Below are 23471 nucleotides of genomic sequence, written 5' to 3'. Positions count from 1 at the left end.
GTATGGATAGGTGAGGTTAGTTGCTCTTTACTGAGCAATGTGCATGATGTTGATGTTGAGGCTAATTTATAGCATCTTTAGAGTCTGACTAGGAAAGCTACAGTAAATGTAAAAAAAAGGTGCTATTATGAAAAGAAATTGAGTTATATGCATATTCTTAATTTTTTTTGGAGGGTTAGGGCTAACCTTAGCTCACTCCTCTCCTTGGCGATGCATCCTCTTATGCCAACATGCCCAACAAGCATTACATGATGAGCAATGGCGGCAGGTAGCCTAGTGGTTAGAGTGTTGGGCCAATAACTGAAAGGTTGCTGGATTGAATCCCCGAGCTGACAAGGTAAAAATCTGTCCTTCTGCCCCTGAGCAAGGCAGTTATCCCACTGTTCCCTGGGTGCCGTGGATGTTGATTATGGCAGCCACCTGCAGCTCTCTGATTCAGAGGGGTAGGGTTAAATGCGGAAGACACATTTCAGTTGAATACATTGTTGTACAACTGACTAGGAATTCTTTCCCCAATGAGCAATAAAGAAATAATGTGTCTTATTTAAAGTAAGAGAGTTGATTACTTGGTCACAATGTGATACCACTTTTACTGCGCAAGAGCTGTGGATTCTGTTGCTCAAGGCAGAATCGAGCCAAGCCTCCCAAGATTTTTCCTTTAAAGGGGAAATTTGCGGTTGAAACAATAACAAAGAATTTTCCCTGCCACTGTTTCGGTAGATCTATAGATGCAAATACTGACTATTCATATAGTTTGAAGCATGTTTTGAGGCTATACAGTGTTTGTTTACATTTACTTTGTTTACAAACATTGTAGTAAAACAAGCTTAGCCTATATTTTAGGTTCTGATAGGGTAAGACAGTTGAACTAAGTTTATGAGGCATTTATAAGTTATATTGTTCAAGAATCAATTATGGGTACTTAAGCAATAAGGCACGAGGGGGTGTGGTATATGGCCAATATGCCACGGCTAAGGACTGTTCTTATGCACGACTCAACACAGAGTGCATGGATACAGCCCTTATCCGTGGTATATTGGCCATATACCACAAACCTCAGAGGTGCCTTAATGCTATAATAAACTGGTTATCAAAGTAATTAGAGCAGTAAAAATACATGTTTTGTCATACCCATGGTATATGGTCTGATATACCACGGCTGTCAGCCAATCAGCATTCAGGGCTCGAACCACCCAGTTTATAAATATCATGAATTTACAAGTTTAAAAAATGGTAGTAGCAAATGCAGATCGATCCTTTAAACTAGAGGGAGGACTGCCCCCTACTGGGCTATCAAGAACTCTGCAATACAACTTTCCCAATGAGGTGCTGAGCCTTCTTTAGAATAACATTCTGCAAGGTAAATCCATTACCTTCATTTGAAAGAACATCGTTATTTGTGTTTTTCTACAAGTGCTTGCCTAATATACAATAGGTAAAATAATAACCTCACCAATTTTGTTCATACTCATTTTTAATTTCCTGCATTGCACCCCCTTATAACTCAGTATGCAGCCCCAGTACGCTAGGTGGAGCTAAACATTTTACGTACAAATCAATGTAGAAGAAGACAAACATATTCGAAAGATGTCGGCGACCAGAGAAAAAGATGGTCGACCAGGGAAACCTTCAGGAAAGGAATCTCAACCTTTGATTATAGCCAAAACTCCGGCAGAGGAGCAGCGCCTTAAATTGGAGAGATTGATGAGAAACCCTGTAAGTGTCGGCGGGGTTCTTTGAGGATATATTCAAATAGCTCATGTTTATCTCCACAGCCAGCAAGGCTAGCTAACGTTAGCGCCAACTGCAGTGAATCTGTTTACCCAGATAGTTAGCTAGAACATTGCCTGATTCACAGTCTGAGATTGATGGCGTTAATTTGTTTGGAAAAATTCATCTCACAAGCCAGAATGTTGAATACCATTTTATTTCAACGTAACGTTACTGTGCCATTTGTGTGTGCGGTTTGTCCTTTTGTTGGTAGGAATTTGAGAAAAATATCCACAGGAAAGTACAGTATCAATAAACCAACTTTTCCAAACGCTGGTAATGGTTTATATCACCTGTCAGAAAACAATGCAAACATGTGCATGTATTTACATGCGCAAATTCTTCAGGTGATAAGGCACTTGAATGCACTACCAGCGCTTTGAAAAGGTTTCGTTAGTAGGGGGCGACAGGGAACTAGCGAGGTGACGAAGATGGCGGAAGTGGATGCTGAGTTCGAATTAAGCAGGTAGTCAGTAGTGACAACAGTAGTATCGAAAACGAACGAAAAGGAATTTGTCTAAGATTGGAGTGCAGTAAATGATAATGAATTGCTTCTTGTTCGGATGCATATGTGGGAAACCCGTTTGGTTTCGAAAATGGTGACGTATGCACTTGGAAAAGTGGCGTGTCAGAGTGACCTGAGCTGTGTTCGAATACCCTTACTAATTTACTGTATAGTACATACTTAATGAGTATATATTATTAGTTCATTTTAGTATACTGTAAACGAACGGTATCCTTTCAGTTGAGCATACTAGCGCTTCGCCTGTCTACAGGAAGTTTATTCTGTTGCTATGCAACCTCTTGCTCTCTTATTAGCATAACAAATTACTAGCTAGACTTCGAGTGTGTATGTAAATTCAATCTGGATTGCCAGAGTGTGCTTTGGGCGTTTGTAAATCAGGGCGTTGTCAGATTGTCCGTTCATAAATTCTGAGCGTTTCGCTCCTGGAGTGTGCTCTGGAGGAGTAGAGTTGATCTGAGCGTTCTGACCTCAACTGCAGTCAAGCACCCAAGCTAACTGGCTAATGTTGGCTAGCTTGCTAGCTACTTCCAGACACAAATGAGAGAACATCTCACTCTGACCATTTTACTTGCCCTAGCAGAGCTGGTTAGGCAGTTTTCATGTTATCCAGAGCGTTGGTGACTAACTGTGCTGCTGACAACAATATAATTATGCTTTTTTGCCAATGTTTATTGACACCGGGCACATTCAATGATCGTTTGTAAATTCATCGGTTATTCTGCGTTCTGCCTCTGGCAGTCAGACGAGAGTGCTCTGAAATCGTAGTAGATATTCAGAGTGAATTTATGAACAGACCCGAACGACTATACCACTTAGCTAAGCTATGAATGACGTGAATAATCAAGTCAATAAACGTTGGGTAGTTAGTATAAAGTAAATATACTGGCAAGTTCGATGTACTAGGAGCCAACAAATCTGAAAACGTTGTGAAGCCACGCCCATTTCCGAAGAATTGCATTATGTGCCCTAAAAGCACGGAAATGTTGTCCGTTGCTTTTATACTTCGTATTTTGGCGAATGTAGGACCACATCCGAGACATTTTGGCATACTAACTCTTTCCATACTATGACCAATAAGCATACTACATACTCAAATTAAGTCACAAATAGTATGGTTAGTATGAGTTTTCCAACACAGCTCAGGAGTGGTAATATTTTGATTAATTTAATTTCTGAAGATCAGAGGAAGATTGCAGTGGGCCTCAAAAGAATCAGGACAACAAAGGAGTCATCTCAGGGGTGACGAAGGATGTTCAGGTTGAATACCTGAAGAGAATTCCTGATGTGGTTGGTGCCCGGAGTCTGACCTGCTGGGTGAATGGAGAAAAAGAAAGTCTGTCTGTCCTGTTTTTTTTTTGATAAAGAGCAAATACCCACGCATGTGAACCTTGGTTATGTAAGATATGACGTAATAGCTTTCATCTCTAAACCACAGCAGTGTAAGAATTGTAAAGGATTTGGCCATGTTTCATGTGTGTGCAGATGAACAGAGTATACTGAAGAACGGTGTGTAAAAGGATGACGTTGTTGCAATTGTGGTGGGGATCATGATCCTGAGTTCCTGTAGTGCCCTGTAAGAGTGAAGGAAATTGAGGTGGCAAAAGTCAGAGCGGTCAATTGAATCTCCTATGCAGAGGCGATTTAAAAGAATTGAGAAAACAAGTGATGCTAGTGAAGATATAGTTGTGGATACACCACAGCCTGTAGTAAATGTTTGCTGCCAGACAAGAGACCCTCTGTGTTAAATTGATTTTGTGTTCATTGCCACAGTTAAACTGTACAGCACAAGTCTTAAAGAAGTCGAGGAAACTGGACATTATTGTGGCTGTGGCAGAAATGTTTTTGGGACTCAAGGGTTTTACATCTGAAGACTTGCAAGGGGTACTGGCGCTGGAAGACCCACCCTCCCAGGTTCCCCTTGAGTCTGTATAGGGATGTATTTATTTTTTAACAAAAGTTGTTTGATTTGTTTGATAAAAAAAAAAATGTATTTTGTTTCTGGTAGTTCAGTTTTTTGGGGGGAATCCTGTTTCCATCCCGCATAGTAGGTGGCAGGATGCACATTAAATTGTGTGATCGCCAATATACCATAAAAGAAGAAGCGCTTTGAAAAGTTGGTTTAATTATGCTTTCCTGAGGACATTTTATCACCACTTCCTTCCATCAAAAGGACCAACAGAATGGGCAACCATTAAAGTAAGTTTAAATATAATTTATTCAACATTCTGGCTTGTAGAGAATTTTAGGGTAACTTAATTCATACTGAATGTCCATGGGGTAACCATGGTAAGTCTGATGTATTAGGCAAGCTAGAACAGTGAGTGACAATACTAGCTAGCTAATTATCGTAAAAATGAATACTCATCTATGTTTGTAGGATAAACCTGCTCCTATCCCAGACCGACCAAAAGAATGGAACCCTCGGGCTCCTCCGGAGTTTGTGCGGGATGTGATGGGTAAGCCTGCAAACTTTAGCTAAATACCTGTGGCGGATTAATTAGTCAATTATCAGGCAACGGCAAGGGCATGTGCAAGTTATTTTTTTGCAGCCAAAGAGTCGAGCGAGCTCTGCAAGAATGATGGTTATTTATCTTGCAAGACTCGTTATCTACGCACATACACACTATCACATTATTAGGTAGGCAATGGCATGTTGGCACAGTTCCGGCACTGGAAATCTTACTCCCTACTACGGAGTTGATTTTAATAAAATCACATCTAGCCCGCTGATGAGATGTGTAATGAATCTCCCCCTCCTCCAGGCTCCAGTGCAGGGGCTGGCAGTGGAGAGTTCCATGTGTACAGACACCTTCGCAGGCGAGAGTATCAGAGACAGGACTTCTTGGACAAGATGACTGAGAAGGTGGGCAGCTGACCTTATCGTTTCTCTTGGGAACCAATTTCTTTTAAACGGTAGGGTTCAGCAAACTCTTTCCTTTTTCTTGCAGCAAAAGATGGATTTGGACTATCTTGACAAGGTGTCAGATAACCAACAGGCAGCTGATGAAAGAACAGCCAAACGCAGGAAGAAAAGGTTGGTACATTAATCAAGGACCCACTAAAAATAAAATCTATAGAGCCTATTGCTTTTATTCTCTGCTGTAAACTTTATACTTGCTGGTTTGTTACATTACACGTTTGTGTATTTCAGGGAAAAGCTGAAGCAGAAGAAGCTTATGGCAAAGAAAGCCAAGCAGGAAGCCAACAACGTTGAAGGTAAATTAAACAAATAATATTTAAGTGATAGATTTCATTGAAACATGTCCCCTTCAGACTTTAAGTGTGATGAAAGAGCAAGTACACTACATGTGTTGCTATGGCCAGTGCAGGAGCTAAATTGTACTCGCATATTACGCTACAGCAGGGTTTTTCTGGATCAGAAAGGGGCTAAGGTGGAGGGCGTGGCAATGGGCGTGGTCAGCAATGGGCGTGGCGGTGTAGAGACATTTTTGTAATTTTAAGCCAATTTCCTGCAATTCTACATATTCTGCCATGAAGCTGAGAGAAGATTTTGCTGTTTTTTAAGCTAATTTCCTTTTGCCATGGCTGATGCTTTATTTTGCTCAAACATGATAACAAAATCAATATTGCTAAATTCATTGTTTTTGGAATTTTAAATTCTCCTATCTAGATTTTATTTAGGTGATTGTTGTCAAAGATTATAAAAAAATAGGTAAATTGTCTTAAGTAACTTTACAGTGCATTCAGAAAGTATTCAGAACCCTTGACTTTTTCCACATTTTGCTATGTTACAGCTTAATTCTAAAATTGATTAAATTGTTTTCCCCTCATCAATCTACCCCATAATGACAAAGCAAAAACTGATTTATCACATTTACATAAGTATTCAGACCCTTTATTTAGTACTTTGTTGAAGCACCTTTGGCAGCGACTATAGCCTTGTGACTTCTTAGCACACCTGTATTTGGGGAGTTTCTCCCATTCTTCTCTGCAGATCTTCTCAAGCTCTGTCAGGTTGGATAGGGAGTGTCGTTCCACAGCTATTTTCAGGTCTCTCCAGAGATGTTCGATCGGGTTCAAGTCCGGTCTCTGGCTGGGCCACTGAAGGTCACTCCTGCATTGTCTTGGCTGTATGCTTTGGGTCGTTGTCTTGTTGGAAGGTGAACCTTCACCTCAGTCTGAGATACTGAGCGCTCTGGAGCAGGTTTTCATCGGAGCTCTTTGTACTTCGCTCCGTTCATCTTTCCCTCGATCCTGACTAGTCTCCCAGTCCCTGCCGCCGAAAAGCATCCCCACAGCATGATGCTGCCACCACCGTGCTTCACCGCAGGGATGGTTCCAGGTTTCCTCCAGATGTGGCATTCAGGCCAAAGAATTCAATCTTGGTTTCATCAGACCAGAGAACCTTGTTTTTCATGGTCAGAGTCCTTTAGGGGCTATTTGGCAAGCTCCAAGTGGGTTGTCGTGTGCCTTTTACTGAGGAGTGGCTTCCGTCTGGCCACTCTACCATAAAGGCCTGATTGGTGGAGTGCTTCAGAGATGGGAGAACCTTCCAAAAGGACAACCATTTCCACAGAGGAGCTCTGTCAGTGACCATCAGGTTCTCGGTCACCTTCCTGACCAAGGCTCTTCTCACCCTATTGCTCAATTTGGTTGGGCGGCCAGCTCTAGGAAGAGTCTTGGTGGTTCCAAGCTTCTTCCATTTAAGAATGATGGAGGCCACTGTGTTCTTAGGGACCTTCAATGCTGGAGACATTTTTTGGTACCCTTCCCCAGATCTGTGCCTCGACACAATCCTGTCTCGGAGCTCTACGGACAATTCCTTTGACCTCATAGCTTGGTTTTGCTCTGACACACACTGTCAACTGTGGGAGCTTGTATAGACAGGTGTGTTTCTTTCCAAATCATGTCAAATCAATTGAATTTACCACAGGTGGACTCCGAGTTGTAGAAACATCTTCAAGGATGATCAATGGAAACAGGATGCACCTGAGCTCAATTTTGAGTCTCCTAGCAAAGGGTTTGAATACTTATGTATTCGGCAGGTAGCCTAGTGGTTAGAGCGTTGGGCCAGTAACCAAAAGGTTGTAAGAATAAGAACTGACTTGCCTAGTTAAATCAAGGTTTAAAAAAATAAAGAAGGTATTTCTGTTTTCTGTTTGCAAACATTTCTAAAAACCTGTTTTTGCTTTGTCATTATGAGATATTGTGTATAGATTGATTGAGGACATTTGTGACTGACTGGCTCAGTGACTGACTGGCTCAAAACTTGAAATAGTTTTTTTTACATTGGATAAAAGCAGAGACTCAGAGCTACAAAATGTTATATCATACACTACAGTTGAGGAACAATGGGAAAGTAATTTTGCTTTTGAGAAAATGGAATTTGAATGTTTTGGTACTACTATTGGAGAGCCCTTTGTGTACCTCCATTCTGTACCGTTCACACCCTCTTAAGCTTTAGCCCCACCCTTCTCTTTAAGGTTTGATCCTAATGTACTAACAGCAGTCAAGCACCCAAGCTAACTTGCTAGATGTTTCCAGACATTTTTAAGTGCGAGAGAACAGCTCACTGAACATTACTTGACCTAGCAGAGCTGGTAAGGCTGTTATGTTATCCAGAGCGTTGGTGACTGCAATTGTGTTGTCAGATCGCAAATTCAGAGCGTTTCACGTTGAGTGTACACTGGATGAGCTAACTGACTAACATTGGCTAGCTTGCTAGCTATTTCCAGACACATAATAAGAACACCCCATTCTGACCATTTTACTCACGCTAGCAGAGCTGGTTAGGCTATTTTGATGTTATCCAGAGCGTTGCTGACTAACTGTGCTGCTGGCAACAATTTAATTACACTTTTTTGCCAACGTTTACTGACACTGGCCACATTCAACGGGTGTTGAGCGTTCGTAAATCATCAGTTAATCTACGCTCTCTGGCACACTGAGACGAGAGTGCTTTGAAATCGGAGTGGATGGCCAACATGAATCTGCATGCAACTAACCAACCAGGTTTAATGTAAGCTAGATAACATTAGGCTATAGGTGGTAGCCAAGCAAATAGCTGAGATACGAATAATAATGTCATACACATTTGGCTAAAGTTAGCTAGTTAAACAATGAACAATCACAACTCATGACTTTATTATTCTGCCTGAATCTGCAGGTGATACACTTCTTACGGCTGAAATCCCGTTAACGGGATCGATTTGAAAATCGCCAGTGAAAGTGCAGGGCGCCAAATTCAAACAACAGAAATCTCATAATTAAAATTCCTCAAACATACAAGCATTATACACCATTTTAAAGATAAACTTGTTGTTAATCCCACCACAGTGTCCAATTTCAAAAAGGCTTTACGACGAAAGCACACCATCTGATTATGTTAGGTCAGCGCCTAGTCACAGAAAAACACAGCCATTTCCAGCCAAAGAGGGGAGTCACAAAAAGCAGAAATAGAGAAAATTAATCACTAACCTTTGATCTTCATCAGATGGCACTCATAGGACTTCATGTTACACAATACATGTATGTTTTGTTCGATAAAGTTCATATATATATCCCAAAATCTCAGTTTACATTGGCGCCTTATGTTCAGTAGTGTTTTGCCTCCAAAACATCCGGTGATTTTGCAGAGAGCCACATCAATTTACAGGAATACTCATCATAAATGTTAATGAAAATACAAGTGTTATACATGGAATTAAAGATATACTTCTCCTTAATGCAAACGCTGTGTCAGATTTCAAAAATCTTTATGGCAAAAGCACACCATGCAATAATCTGAGTACAGCGCTCAGGCACCAAAACAAGCCATACAGATACCCGCCATGTTGTGGAGTCAACAAAAGTCAACAAAAGTCAAAAATAGCATTATAAATATTCACTTACCTTTGATCTTCATCGGAATGCACTCCCAGGAATCCCAGTTCCACAATAAATGTTTGTTTTGTTCGATAAAGTTCATCTTTATGTCCAAATACCTCCTTTTTGTTAGCGCGTTTAGTTCACCAATCGAAATTCACAAGGTGCGGGCAAGTCCAGACAAAGTCAAAACAGTTCCATTACAGTTCGTAGAAACATGTCAAACGATGTATAGAATCAATCTTTAGGATGTTTTTATCATAAATCTTCAATAATGTTTCAACTGGACAATTCCTTTGTCTTTAGAAATGAAAAGGAACAGAGCTCGCTCTCACGGCCAAGTGCCTGCCAGACCTCTTAGTCAAACAGCTCTTATTCGCTCCCCCTTCACAGTAGAAGCCTGAAACAAGGTTCTAAAGACTGTTGACATCTAGTGGAAGCCGTAGGAAGTGCAATCGGACCAAATGTACACTATCTTGGATAGGCAAAAACTTGAAAACCTCAGATTTCCCACTTCCTGGTTGGATTTTTTTCTCAGGTTATTGCCTGCCATATGAGTTCTGTTATATTCACACACATCATTCAAACAGTTTTAGAAACTACAGAGTGTTTTCTATCCAAATCTACTAATAATATGCATATCTTAGCTTCTGGGCCTGAGTAGCAGGCAGTTTACTCTGGGCACGCTTTTCATCCGAACGTGGAAATAGCGCCCCCCAGCCATAAGAAGTTAACCAACCAGGTTCAATGTTAGCTAGCCAAGCAACATTAGGCTTGCCAAGCAAATGGCTCTTTCTGTCAATTTTAAACTTGTAATATCTGAAAATGTAGCTAGCTAGACTATCTTACCCATATACATCATTCATGGTTGGACGCATCTCCTGTCGGATGCCATGGTTGCCCGTAGTTTGAAGATGTAATCCGGAGACAGGTGTTCTCAATCTCCTTAGCTATCATACTCGAATTACACAGATTTTTAAAAACTCAGTCCTCCAGAAAGTGGAGAGCAACACATGTAGTTTTAGTACACCATTTTTTTAAAGGCCGCATTAGACAGGATTACCTAGACATACTGACCAGCTCAAATAGACAGAAGCATGCTATATGGCAGACCAATCCAAACTCATCTCTCGGCATGTCCAGCCCACTCATTATCTCAGCCAATCATGGCTAGCGGGAAGGTTGCTGACTTTTTCTGTGGCTAAACCAACTAGGCTCGTAATTTAACAAATGCCTTCTCGAACATGTGAACATTCATGTGCCTTTACAACAAACTTGTACGCCATCTGTAAATACGAATAAAAGACAGCAACCTTCGTCTCGTGCCGAAATGCGCATATGCAGGCCGTCAAATCAAAAGGGACTGCTTTCAATAGTTGTTTTTGACGGGGGGAAAGCATGTCAGTTTGTCACTTTCATGATGTTGGAGTAATAACATGTTCAAATACTTAAGACATTCGCTTGAATCTAGGTTGTGTCTTCAGATAGAGAAAATTAATAACTAAGGAAGATTTTTTTCACTTCTCTCATTGACTTCTCAAACCCCAAATCCAGACCTGGTCTGCGTTGCAAGCGTTCCTGTAAGTCTTGCAATGTTGCGTCTCTAGGTTTAGAAACTCCGTCACAATGCTCTGATCATTGGCTGATCGCTCCCAACCAATGTTGGTTAATGTTGCATAGGCTTAAGTTTAAGTCATGTTTAAAAAAAAAAATCTGAGCGTTAGATCTCGGCTTGCATTTGAACTCTGTGCTCTTGAAAAAGGTTGGTGACCACTGTTCTACAGTTTTCCCTGTTAACACTATCAACATTTCCCTTTACCGTGGAAATTGTGATCGAATCAATGCAATATTAGCCATTTTATATGCAACAAAAGGAACTATGCAAGAGATTTTGTTGTAGGCAGAACGCATCGGAGATGGATTCTATTGCATTGGTACACACGACTCAGCCCGTACTCTACACAGACCGGTGCGGCATAACCAATCAGAGCTGCAGTAGGCCTATATACAAATAAACCATTTCCATATGGATCTGTGCCATTTACTTTTAACTGGACTGTGTTTACAGCATATGTGGTAGTGAGTAGATATGCTTGTTTTGAGTTTAAAGCGAGAGCAGTATGTAGCCACGTTTGCACATTTTGTTCATCAAATTTATTTATATAGCCCTTCTTACATCAGCTGATATCTCAAAGTGCTGTACAGAAACCCAGCCTAAAACCCCAAACAGTAAGCAAAGCAGGTGTAGAAGCAATTTATGTCCTTAGCCCAGTTTTATCTGGGTTTTAGTTATTAGCCCAGTTTTAGTTATAGTTTTAGTTTGAGTTATTAGCCCAGTTTTATCATTTGTAGTCAGCAATAGGGGAATGATTGCTTCCTACAAGAGCACAGAACGTGTACATTTCTAGGCATCTTTGAAAAGAGTTAGGTAAAGAGCTTAAAAAATAAATAAAAAAAAACTTATAGTGGCAGTGTTGTATTATTTTGTAAAGTGGTTTCTTGCATCAACAAAATATTTTCAGTCGCCTCCTTGTCTAAAGGACAAGTGGATAAACAGGTTAATGTCAAGCCCTGCATGTTTTTTTTTCAAGTCTTATGGAATGTAGGCTTACAATGAACAGCATTTTTTTGTGGAACATTACTCCCAACCCATAGGAATCCCCACCCAGTTTACATTCAAATGGCAGAAGCCCTCAATGGTAATGTCCATGCCAAAATGGATATAACTCCTCTAGAGCCCTCTTTTTACCTTTATGGTGTAAAGTGACGCGGGAGGGGAAACATATAATCCAAAGACACTTCTATGAGTGGTCTGATGCATTTGTTAGATTACGAGCATTTAAGTGCAACATTGGTAGCGATGGTTTTGGAAAACAGCTTAGATTGAACACTAAACCCGGCCCAGTACAGTTTCTTAGTGGAAAATGGTAAAGGTAATAAGTTATGGCAGAAGAGACTGATTTTTAGATTGTCCCCTCTGTTCAGATTCTGAGAAGTCCTCCTCCAGCGGTGAAGAGGACGACCAGGAGAGGGAGGCTGAGGATGATGCAGAGGCGCCCAGCTTCGTCATGGGGAAGAGGTGAATGCCTGCCACCGGGTCATGAGACACGCTTCAGGAAGAAATTGAACAGGGGGGTCAATATCGAATACCTGTTTAGAAATTAACACAGCTGAGCAACACAGCCCAGCTTTTATCAATGTCATGAACTCCATAGACATCTGAGAGAGAACAAAGGGAGATGAGCCTCTGTTAGGGAACTGACATTCTTCCAAACTCATGTTTATAGTTTAGAGCCGTGTTACCTGGCCCTGGTCCTCGGGTACCGCCAACAGTACACATTTTTTGTTGTAACCCTGGACAAACACCTCATTCAACTCATTGAGGGCTTGATGATTAGTTGACAAGTTGAAACAGGTGTGCTTGTCAAGGGTTACAATAAAAATGTACTGTTGGGGGTACTCAAGGAACAGGGTTGGGGAACACTGGTTTTAGAGGACCTCGTTCCAATTCAGTGAATCGAGGTTGACAAAGCTGGGTTTCGCATTTATTAGGCACCAAACGGAAGAAAACTGACTGAAACAGGGAGGGAATACCTGAACTTGAAATGCTCCTATAAGAAATACATATTTTGGTTTTCTGTTGCAAAACCTTTTGCTACAGTGTGCCCTAATGAATGCAATAATACAGGTGTCTCTCATTTGAAACATTTTCCTTTTGTGTGGTAGTATAATTGCTCACTTGTTAATTTTTTTATACTGTACTTGTGTATATATTTTTAATAAACATCTGGGAAGAATAAGGCCTATATTTGCTGTATTTTCCTCCTGTAGAATCTTCTGGAATAGTTTATTACTAAATGATAGCCCAATTTCATGAGCCATACATTTACTTAAGGACAAGCATTGTCAAGCTATTTTCACAGTGCTGATCAGGACATAACTCCTATAAGGGTCACCCCTCGTGAAATGAATTTGGGGAAGGATAATGGATTTCTTTGAGTATTTGTTCTAAGAGGAAAGCAGATGCTTGTATTAGGATTTTTATAGAGAAGTGCTTGCAGTAATAACCTGGGTAAAACATGGATCTGCAATTACTTTACCAGGAAGCAATCATTGCAGGGTATGTTGTCATCTTTATTGCATGTGTCTTGTTCATCCAATGACATACAGTACCAGTAAAAATTTTGGTCACCTACTAATTCAAAGGTTTTGCTTTCCAAGGGTTTAACTATTTTCTACATTGTCAAACTATGAAATTACGCATGGAATCATTTAGTATCCAAAAAGTGTTCAACAAATCAAAATGAGATTCTTCAAAGTATTATCTGGAATGCTTTTCCAGTCTTGAAGGAGTTCCCACATATGCTGGGCACTTGTTGGCTGCTTTTCCTTCACTCTGCGGTCCAACTCATCCCAAACCATCTCAATTGGGTTGAGGTCAGGTGATTGTGGAGGCCAGGTCATCTGATGCAGCACTCCATCACTCTCCTTGGTCAAATAGCCCTTACGCAGCCTGGAGGTGTGTTGGGTCATTGTTCTGTTGAAAAACAAATGATTGTCCCAGTAAGCGCAAACCAGATGGGATGGTGTGGCAATGCTGGTTAAGTGTGCCTTGAATTCTAAATAAAATCACCAACAGTGTCACCAGCAAAGCACATCACACCTCCATGCTTCATGGTGGGAACCACACATGCGGAGATCATCCGTTCACCTACTCTGCATCTCACAAAGACACGGCATCTGGAACCAAAAATCTAAAATTTGGACTCATCAGAGCAAAGGACATATTTCCACCGGTCGAATGTCCATTGTTCATGTTACTTGGCCCAAGCAAGTCTTCTTATTGGTGTCCTTTAGTAGTGGTTTCTTTGCAGCAATTCAACCATGAAGGCCTGATTCATGCAGTCATTGTAAGTAAGAATTTGTAATTCTTGCCTAGTTAAGTAAATTAAATTTTAAAAAAGTTGATATTGAGATGTCTGTTACTTGAACTCTGTGAAGCATTTATTTGGGCTACAATCGGAGGTGCAGTTTTTTATTTTATTTATTTTTTATTTTTATTTATTTCACCTTTATTTAACCAGGTAGGCTAGTTGAGAACAAGTTCTCATTTGCAACTGCGACCTGGCCAAGATAAAGCATAGCAGTGTGAACAGACAACACAGAGTTACACATGGAGTAAACAATAAACAAGTCAATAACATGGTAGAAAAAAAGAGAATCTATATACAATGTGTGCAAAAGGCATGAGGTAGGCAATAAATCGAATAATTACAATTTAGCAGATTAACACTGGAGTGATAAATCATCAGATGATCATGTGCAAGAAGAGATACTGGTGTGCAAAAGAGCAGAAAAGTAAATAAATAAAAGCAGTATGGGGGGTGAGGTAGGTAAATTGGGTGGGTAGTTTACAGATGGACTATGTACAGCTGCAGCGATCGGTTAGCTGCTCGGATAGCAGATTTTTAAAGTTGTTGAGGGAGATAAAAGTCTCCAACTTCAGAGATTTTTGCAATTCGTTCCAGTCGCAGGCAGCAGAGAACTGGAAGGAAAGGCGTCCAAATGAGGTTTTAGCTTTAGGGATGATCAGTGAGATACACCTGCTGGAGCGCGTGCTGCGGGTGGGTGTAGCCATCGTGACCAGTGAACTGAGATAAGGCGGCACTTTACCTAGCATAGCCTTGTAGATGACCTGGAGCCAGTGGGTCTTACGACGAACATGTAGCGAGGGCCAGCCGACTAGGGCATACAGGTCGCAGTGGTGGGTCGTATAAGGTGCTTTAGTAACAAAACGAATGGCACTGTGATAAACTGCATCCAGTTTGCTGAGTAGAGTGTTGGAAGCTATTTTGTAGATGACATCGCCGAAGTCGAGGATCGGTAGGATAGTCAGTTTTACTAGGGTAAGTTTGGCGGCGTGAGTGAAGGAGGCTTTGTTGCGGAATAGAAAGCCGATTCTTGATTTGATTTTGGATTGGAGATGTTTGATATGAGTCTGGAAGGAGAGTTTGCAGTCTAGCCAGACACCTAGGTACTTATAGATGTCCACATATTCTAGGTCGGAACCGTCCAGGGTGGTGATGCTAGTCGGGCGTGCGGGTGCAGGCAGCGAACGGTTGAAAAGCATGCATTTGGTTTTACTAGCGTTTAAGAGCAGTTGGAGGCCACGGAAGGAGTGTTGTATGGCATTGAAGCTCGTTTGGAGGTTAGATAGCACAGTGTCCAAGGAAGGGCCGGAAGTATATAGAATGGTGTCGTCTGCGTAGAGGTGGATCAGGGAATCGCCCGCAGCAAGAGCAACATCATTGATGTATACAGAGAAAAGAGTCGGCCCGAGAATTGAACCCTGTGGTACCCCCATAGAGACTGCCAGAGGACCGGACAACATGCCCTCCGATTTGACACACTGAACTCTGTCTGCAAAGTAGTTGGTGAACCAGGCAAGGCAGTCATTAGAAAAACCGAGGCTACTGAGTCTGCCGATAAGAATATGGTGATTGACAGAGTCGAAAGCCTTGGCCAGGTCGATGAAGACGGCTGCACAGTAATGTCTTTTATCGATGGCGGTTATGATGTCGTTTAGTACCTTGAGCGTGGCTGAGGTGCACCCGTGACCGGCTCGGAAACCGGATTGCACAGCGGAGAAGGTACGGTGGGATTCGAGATGGTCAGTGATCTGTTTGTTGACTTGGCTTTCGAAGACCTTAGATAGGCAGGGCAGGATGGATATAGGTCTGTAACAGTTTGGGTCCAGGGTGTCTCCCCCTTTGAAGAGGGGGATGACCGCGGCAGCTTTCCAATCCTTGGGGATCTCAGATGATACGAAGGAGAGGTTGAACAGGCTGGTAATAGGGGGTGCGACAATGGCGGCGGACAGTTTCAGAAATAGGGGGTCCAGATTGTCAAGCCCAGCTGATTTGTATGGGTCCAGGTTTTCCAGCTCTTTCAGAACATCTGCTATCTGGATTTGGGTAAAGGAGAAGCTGGGGAGGCTTGGGCGAGTAGCAGCGGGGGGGGCGGGGCTGTTGGCCAAGGTTGGAGTCGCCAGGAGGAAGGCATGGCCAGCCATTGAGAAATGCTTGTTGAAGTCTTCGATTATCACGGATTTATCGGTGGTGACCGTGTTACCTAGCCTCAGTGCAGTGGGCAGCTGGGAGGAGGTGCTCTTGTTCTCCATGGACTTTACAGTATCCCAGAACTTTTTGGAGTTAGAGCTACAGGATGCGAATTTCTGCTTGAAAAAGCTGGCCTTTGCTTTCCTGACTGACTGCGTGTATTGGTTCCTGACTTCCCTGAACAGTTGCATATCGCGGGGGCTCTTCGATGCTATTGCAGTTCGCCACAGGATGTTTTTGTGCTGGTCGAGGGCAGTCAGGTCTGGAGTGAACCAAGGGCTATATCTGTTCTTGGTTCTGCATTTTTTGAACGGAGCATGCTTGTCTAATATGGTGAGGAAGTAACATTTAAAGAATGACCAGGCATCCTCAACTGACGGGATGAGGTCAATATCCTTCCAGGGTACCCGGGCCAGGTCGATTAGAAAGGCCTGCTCGCAGAAGTGTTTTAGGGAGCGTTTGACAGTGATGAGGGGTGGTCGTTTGACCGCGGACCCGTGGCGGATACAGGCAATGAGGCAGTGATCGCTGAGATCTTGATTGAAGACAGCAGAGGTGTATTTGGAGGGCAGGTTGGTCAGGATAATGTCTATTAGGGTGCCCATGTTTACGGATTTAGGGTTGTACCTGGTGGGTTCCTTGATGATTTGTGTGAGATTGAGGGCATCAAGCTTGGATTGTAGGACTGCCGGGGTGTTAAGCATATCCCAGTTTAGGTCACCTAACAGAACAAACTCTGAAGCTAGTTAACTCTAATGAACTTATCCTCTGCAGCAGAGGTAACTCTGGGTCTTCCTTTCCTGTGGTGGTTCTCATGAGAGCCAGTTTCATCATAGCGCTTGATGTTTTTTGCGACTGCACTTGAAAGTCCTTAAAATGTTCCAGATTGACTGACCTTCATGTCTTAAAGTAATGATGGACTGTCGTTTCTCTTTGCTTATTTGAGCTGTTCTTGCCATAATATGGACTTGGTCTTTTACCAAGTAGGGATATCTTCTGTATACCACCCCTACCTTGTCACAACACAACTGATTGGCTCAAATGCATTAAGAAGGAAAGAAATTCCACAAATTAACAATGCACACCTGTTAATTGAAATGCATTCCCAGTGACTACCTCATGAAGCTGGTTGACAAAATGCCAAGTGTGCAAAAATGTCAAGGCAAAGGGTGGCTACTTTGAAAAATATCAAATATTTTGATTTGTAACACTTTTTTGGTTACTACATGATTCCATATATGTTATTTCATAGTTTTTATGTCTTCACTATTATTCTACAATGTAGAAAATCGTTTAAAAAACAAGAAAAACCCTGGAATGAGTAGGTGTCCAAACTTTTGAATGGTACTGTATAAGGAATAGGCCTCAACTTCTCTACTGAACTCTAAGTTTACAACATAACATTCTATTTAGATTGTTCCTATTCTAAGATTTTTAAAAAGTAAGCTTAATCTTATTTCCACTTCTATCAAGTCTAGACTTTTCACAAACTCCCTCCGAAGTGGGTTGTTGCTCTAAAGTTGCAGAACTGGAGATGCAGCAGTGCAGTTGACAATGTAAACAACACCTGCCTATATTTATGAAGCTGTCAATGTCTTGTTTACAGTCTCAACGCATTTTGTTTGTAGTCAAATGAAAGTCAAATGTTATGTCACATTATTTTTAGACTAACAAGTGGAATGCTTACTAATGGGTTCTTTTCCAACAATGCAGAGTTAAAGAAAATGAAAATAGTGACACGAGGAATAAATACACAGTGAATAACAACTAGTAAAAATAACATGGCTATATACAGGGAGTACCAGCACCAAGTTGATGTTCAAGGTTACGAGGTAATTGAGGTAGCTATGTAGATATAGGTAGGGGTAAAATGAGTAGGCAACAGGATAGATAATAGACTGAGTCAGTATGCATGTGTGGGCGTATGTAGTGTGTGTGGGTAGAGACCAGTGTGAGTCGGTGCAAGAGAGCTAGTTAAGTAAATGCAGGTAATCCTGGTAGCTTTTAGCAGCCTGTTTTAGCAGTCTTATTGCTTGGGGGTAGAAGCTGTTCATGGTCCTCTTGGTTCCAGACTCTGCTTGCTGTGCTTGGGTGGCTGGAGTCTTTGACAGTTTTTGGGGTTTTTCCTCTGTCACTGCTGGGTATAGAGGTCCTGGATGGCAGGGAGCTCGGCCACAGTGATGTACTGGGCTGTACTCGCTACCCTCTGTTGCGTCTTGTGTTCGGGTGCCTTGCAGTTGCCGTACCAAGCGGTAATGCAGCCAGTCAAGATGCTCTCAATGGTGCAGCTGTATAACTTTTTGGAGGATCTGCTGGGAGCTGTGCTGGACTGGTGAGGCACACAGGGACAGAACCTAACAATGGATAGTTAGTGGGGTTAATTTCAATGAATGCCAACAAAAATGACTTATTATTGGGAATTTCTAAGTTATACCAGGTTATACAGCCCATTACATATCCTTTACCAACTAATGTCTCATCTTGAGGTGTGTGTGTATTTTTGACTTCAGTTATGGCTCTTCCAAAGACCAGATAGAGATGTCGACTTCTCCTGCACATAGCCCTGGGATCACAAATTACAACACACACCACCTTAGTAACTACTACAGCAATGTCCATTAAGGAAAATACACTTTGCTTTATAATGAAGGCATAACTTTTCTTTTATTAAAAAAAGTGATCACTACAGTTTTACATAGCTGATAAAATCAGGTTTGTCTCATTTTGAAAAACACCCTAAACCGTTTAATATGTTTCAATTCCTACAAGTGTTATAATTTGACTTACATAGGATAACCTTTGAAGGTGTGAACATATGTTTGTAATACAAACTGAAGACTAATAACTATGAATAGTTCGGCAGGTATATTTACAGATTCTCAAGCTTTGACATAATGATTGTTTCTTACACCTGTCCGTTTACAATGTAATAAACCACATCTCTGGAGAAATGAATTAACAATTGAGTAACTGGTTAAATCCTGCCAAGAATATGTCAAAGGAATATTCACCTGAATGAAATAATAGTCAACATGGGCTGTGCCATGAGGTTTTGGTGTATTAAGAAAAGAAAACAAAATTGAACAAAAGCGTAGGCATGTCTAGGCGTGCAAAACACCTGTAGCAAACACCACAAATGATTTCAATCAGGAATAACCGCACACACCCATACAGACCACAGACCAACCTGTGTTTGATTCATTCTCTTTTAAAAGGGGATGGGTAGGGAATCTATTTAGGAACGTTCACATCAGCTAAGTTCAGTCACTTTCCCAGGAGCAGTGAGCAACATACAGCATACCAAAGTGTTCGAAGAAATGGCATTACTATTTTATGTAGTGTTTTGCCTGTCTTTCTGGACTGGGTTGTGTCAAAGTAAGTGGATTTTTTTTAGTTGTAATATTCACAATATGTCGAGTGTCTGAATAGTTTTTTTGTGGATTGTTAAAGTTATTAATATCCAGGATGATCTTTCACATATGATCTTAAAGGTATTTACCTCAGTTTCAGTTATGCAAGTTATTTATTTAACCTTTATTTTGACTGGGAGTCATGCTGAGACCAAGGTCTCTTTTACAGATGAGCCCTGTATTAAACATATACATTAATATACACTATACACATCAATACAAGAAAAGCAAAACACAATCATATAAAACAAACAAATCAATAAAAAGGTCCTCAATCAGCCCTAAAGGAACCAACCCTTTCCAATTTTAGAGAGTTTTGGAGATAATTCCATTTTTTTTTTTTTTTAGCTAACTCACTTGAGATCAAAGGGATCTCCAGAGTTAGCCATCCCTGAGACCTGGTATGGTAGCTCATATGTTTTTTTAAATCGATGATAATTGAAAACAAATCACAGCAATTAAAGAAAGTGGGGATTTGAAATTTGTTTTATGGCATTGAATTTAGGCTGCATGTAACTATTTTGTTACTATGTCATTTGAAGTTCCTGTTGTGTTCAGTTGGCTCCAGAGAAAGCATACGTGTCAGAGTTTTTGCTGAAAAACAGGTGGGTTCCATAAAACAAAATGTGTACTATAAGAGACCAACCTTTCTTCAGATTTAATGTGATAAACTATCAAGCTGACTCCACCAGTATTAGTCAGATGTGCTGAGTTTCTGCTGAACAACATTTCAGAAATGAGTCACTTAAATACAGCGTGGAAAACCCACTCACAATGTATGCTGTATGGAACACTTATAATATTGGGAGGAGACTTAATTATTAGGTGTAGTTTTCAGATCAAATTGGCATGACTGAACTTGAGTAATGTGACGTCTCATATGTTGCACAGTAACCTGACCTCCCTCACTGGTTTAGCCAGTATTGAGAAATTTGGCAAAGATGACAGATAATTTCAATTAAATATATTGATGCAAAGTGGGATAGAAAGTCCATAACAGTGGGCCTGGCTTTTTATACAACCGTCAATCAGTTTCACTCGACACACCCGAAATGTGTGTTGGAACATTTCAGGTAAAAGAATAATCTGTAAAAACAAAGAGGAAACAGTTTAGAAAAGAAAACATTCTCTTTCATTGTAATGATCAAATTATCAATCGTTTTTGGGAATAGTCCAAATGTTTTTTTCTTTGTTCTTTCGCAGTACAAGTCAACAACACTCCTGCAATAAACCCTTCCAGCTTGGCTGCGAAACTGACCTCTAATTCAGTGATACTGACGTCCCCAAGTTGTTACTTCAACAGTCTGGACAATTTGTCCTGCAATTCTACAACTACCTGTGAAATATGGCTCGTATCAGCCATAGATACAGGTACTGGAATCCTCTGCATTTGATAGGAAATATAAAACCAAATGGCATACAGGAAGAGCAATTGAACATTCTTCCGTCTATGATTTATAAAGAAAAAGACATGCAATGTCAACATTTTAGAACGTTTTGGTGCACCAAAGTAGATTAGGTATGTTGTACTTCACATACAGAATAAAGACAAAGAAAGCACAGTATTGCATTTTTGTTATTTCTTATTCTACAACCTTGTTACATTTCAACAGGAGGCAGCAATTATGAGGCCGACAAGAACATGGCCTACATTGACACCCTCTCTCCTTATCCAACCGCCTTCTCTTCCAACACCTCGAAGAAATACTTTCTGACCAAGTTGGGGCTTCAGAAAGACTACCCCTGCCCCATCGTCGCTGGAACAGACTACTTCAGGGTTGGCTCTGACGGTAGCTGCTCCACTCCGAACTGTAATGGAATATTGCCTGTTGGCTCCACTGCCAGGTCAGAACCCCTCCTTCACCCCAGTGCATTGACGTTGGATCTAAGTTGAAGTACCATTGTGTGAATTCAATGCAACCAACCTAAATTATGTTCTTCCACTATTTCAGATTTAAGTATGTTCTTATCAACCCAGCGAACAAAACAGTTGTTGCGGAGAGTTTGTGGTCCAACAACATCACTCTTTACCCTTGTAAGGACTTCCCATATATTTTCTGAATCTACAGTACTCAGTAAATCGGAAATGTCCATGAACCTCTGCTAAACGTAAAAACAACACCATTGTCTATTCCTCCAGTGAAAGACCCTGAAAGAATTGATAATGGCTTTGCTGGAAGGTCTGCGTCCATGATTGTCATAACATCTATCCTGAGTTCCTTCCTGGCCTTGCTGCTGCTGCTATTGCTCATCATGCTGAGCTATGTCCTGTGAGTCATATTACCTACCACCTTTCCCAGTTAAACTTCATAGACATAGGGTTCATAGACACAATGTTCATTTCCATTTCCATAGTCGGCTACTTAGCATGTATCTAATAGGCTACCTAACATTCATTGATTTCTCCAACCCTCTATGTCCTCTGCAGTTGCTGTCGGAAGGAGAAACAGGAAATCCAAGTTCCAGGATCAGTGCGCATGTATGACACTCACAACTTGAAGGACCCTTCCCCCTATGTAAACCGTGCTTATGAGGATGAGCCACAGAGACCCACAGTCACTAGCCCCATTAGGCTCAAGAGCTACACTGACTATGATTTGAAAAAAACGGCCACAGAATTGTAGTAAGTGTTTGTGAGAGGAAAATGTTGCACTTAGTGGTTCATTGGCAACATCAATTTCTTATTGTCATTCATGATCAATATTTTTATGATATTAAGGCTGGGGGTTTGATAGCTATTTAGAGGTCTGTTGCTTCATTTAAAATAGCTGGAGTCGAGTCCTATGTTTAACATAATATGTTAAATTCACGTTATAGGCTAAATTTATTTGGAGGCAATGACTTGTGTCATAAATATAATATATTTAGACAAACAAAAATATGCAATTGAGTGCACCAAGCTAATCAAAACAAAAAAATGTAACCGTATATTAATATTTTTTTTCCCCTTTTTACAATAATCAAAATAGAAAGAGACGTTCATAATACTCAATTTCTCTCATCTCCTATATGCTGTCATCATTGCTGTGTAGTGTGTAAATGGGTCATTCTATGAAAATGAACATTACATTTTTTTAAACAAATTGTTTACCAAACTTTGTCATATAATAGCTAACCCCTTAACATTTTAAATCAACATAAATGACAGCTGGTGGGTGACGCCTGTGCTGAAAGGACTAGTAATAAAGGACTGCTAACCTACAAAGCATTACATGGGCTTGCTTCTACCTATCTCTCCGATTTGGTCCAGCCGTACATACCTACACGTACGCTAAGGTCACAAGATGCAGACCTACCCTGCTGGTCATCTTTGAACGTTTGAACATCCTGGCAATGTACTGTTATAATCTCCATCCGGCACAGTTGGAACCAGGTTCCTGCCCTTCTAGGCAGTTTTTCCTAGCCACCATGCTTCTACATCTGCATTGCTTGCTGTTTGGGGTTTTAGGCTGGGTTTCTGTATAGCACTTTGTGACATCTGCTGTAAGAAGGGCTTTATAAATAAATGTGATTGATTGACTAGTAAAGGCCCAGTTTTGTGAGAAAAAAAATAAAACTAAATGTATTGTTTACCAGCATTTTTCTTTTTCTTTGGGGGGGGTAGATCAGTTTTAATGTAGCAGATAGATTGTGGCTTACATTAATGCATAATTTCCAATCTCCCATATATATTTAAAAATATATATTTTTCTTTATTATTTTCCCCTAACCCTAACATCCCTCCCCTAATTAGAGTAAACTAATGGACAACAACACATAGGCTTCTACTTCCATCTTATACATACTATATACATTTTACGGACACAGTATATTTTACAATAG

The 23471-nt window shown here is 40.9% G+C and overlaps 2 protein-coding genes across 3 annotated transcripts; both read left to right on the top strand.

Annotated features, from left to right (window-relative positions):
- The first annotated feature begins 1499 nt into the window (after positions 1 to 1499).
- On the top strand, positions 1500 to 12918 carry LOC139531519 (PRKR-interacting protein 1 homolog). Its single transcript, XM_071328025.1, has 6 exons — positions 1500 to 1716; positions 4674 to 4752; positions 5059 to 5159; positions 5245 to 5330; positions 5448 to 5512; positions 12107 to 12918. Exons 1-6 carry the CDS (start codon positions 1588 to 1590, stop codon positions 12202 to 12204), a joined length of 558 nt encoding a protein of 185 aa, XP_071184126.1. The 5' UTR covers positions 1500 to 1587; the 3' UTR covers positions 12205 to 12918.
- A 5742-nt stretch (positions 12919 to 18660) lies between these two features.
- LOC139531507 (uroplakin-3b-like) lies at positions 18661 to 23219 on the top strand. 2 transcript variants are annotated; one of them, XM_071328016.1, is made up of 7 exons: positions 18669 to 19614; positions 20192 to 20254; positions 20853 to 21020; positions 21263 to 21494; positions 21602 to 21684; positions 21790 to 21919; positions 22078 to 23219. In XM_071328016.1, the coding sequence occupies exons 4-7, from the start codon at positions 21292 to 21294 to the stop codon at positions 22271 to 22273; spliced, it is 612 nt and encodes a 203-aa protein (XP_071184117.1). In that variant the 5' UTR covers positions 18669 to 19614; positions 20192 to 20254; positions 20853 to 21020; positions 21263 to 21291; the 3' UTR covers positions 22274 to 23219. The 2 variants fall into 2 exon arrangements, with proteins under 2 accessions (XP_071184109.1, XP_071184117.1); XM_071328008.1 differs by lacking the exon at positions 20192 to 20254 and having other exon boundaries at positions 18661 to 19614.
- The last annotated feature ends 252 nt before the right edge of the window (positions 23220 to 23471 follow it).

Source organism: Salvelinus alpinus, chromosome 1, assembly GCF_045679555.1.
Source record: "Salvelinus alpinus chromosome 1, SLU_Salpinus.1, whole genome shotgun sequence".
Taxonomy (NCBI): Eukaryota; Metazoa; Chordata; class Actinopteri; order Salmoniformes; family Salmonidae; genus Salvelinus; species Salvelinus alpinus.
Note: the sequence above shows the minus strand (reverse complement) of the source record. Positions and strands in the feature narration are given on the sequence as shown.

Coding starts and splice junctions, on each gene's coding strand:
- LOC139531519 (XM_071328025.1), top strand. CDS start 1,588: ATGTCGGCGACCAGAGAAAAAGATGGTCGACCAGGGAAACCTTCAGGA. Junction 1,717..4,673: donor AGAGATTGATGAGAAACCCT/GTAAGTGTCGGC, acceptor CTATGTTTGTAG/GATAAACCTGCTCCTATCCC. Junction 5,331..5,447: donor GCCAAACGCAGGAAGAAAAG/GTTGGTACATTA, acceptor TGTGTATTTCAG/GGAAAAGCTGAAGCAGAAGA.
- LOC139531507 (XM_071328008.1), top strand. CDS start 19,557: ATGGCATTACTATTTTATGTAGTGTTTTGCCTGTCTTTCTGGACTGGG. Junction 21,021..21,262: donor CGTATCAGCCATAGATACAG/GTACTGGAATCC, acceptor ACATTTCAACAG/GAGGCAGCAATTATGAGGCC. Junction 21,685..21,789: donor CAACATCACTCTTTACCCTT/GTAAGGACTTCC, acceptor CTATTCCTCCAG/TGAAAGACCCTGAAAGAATT.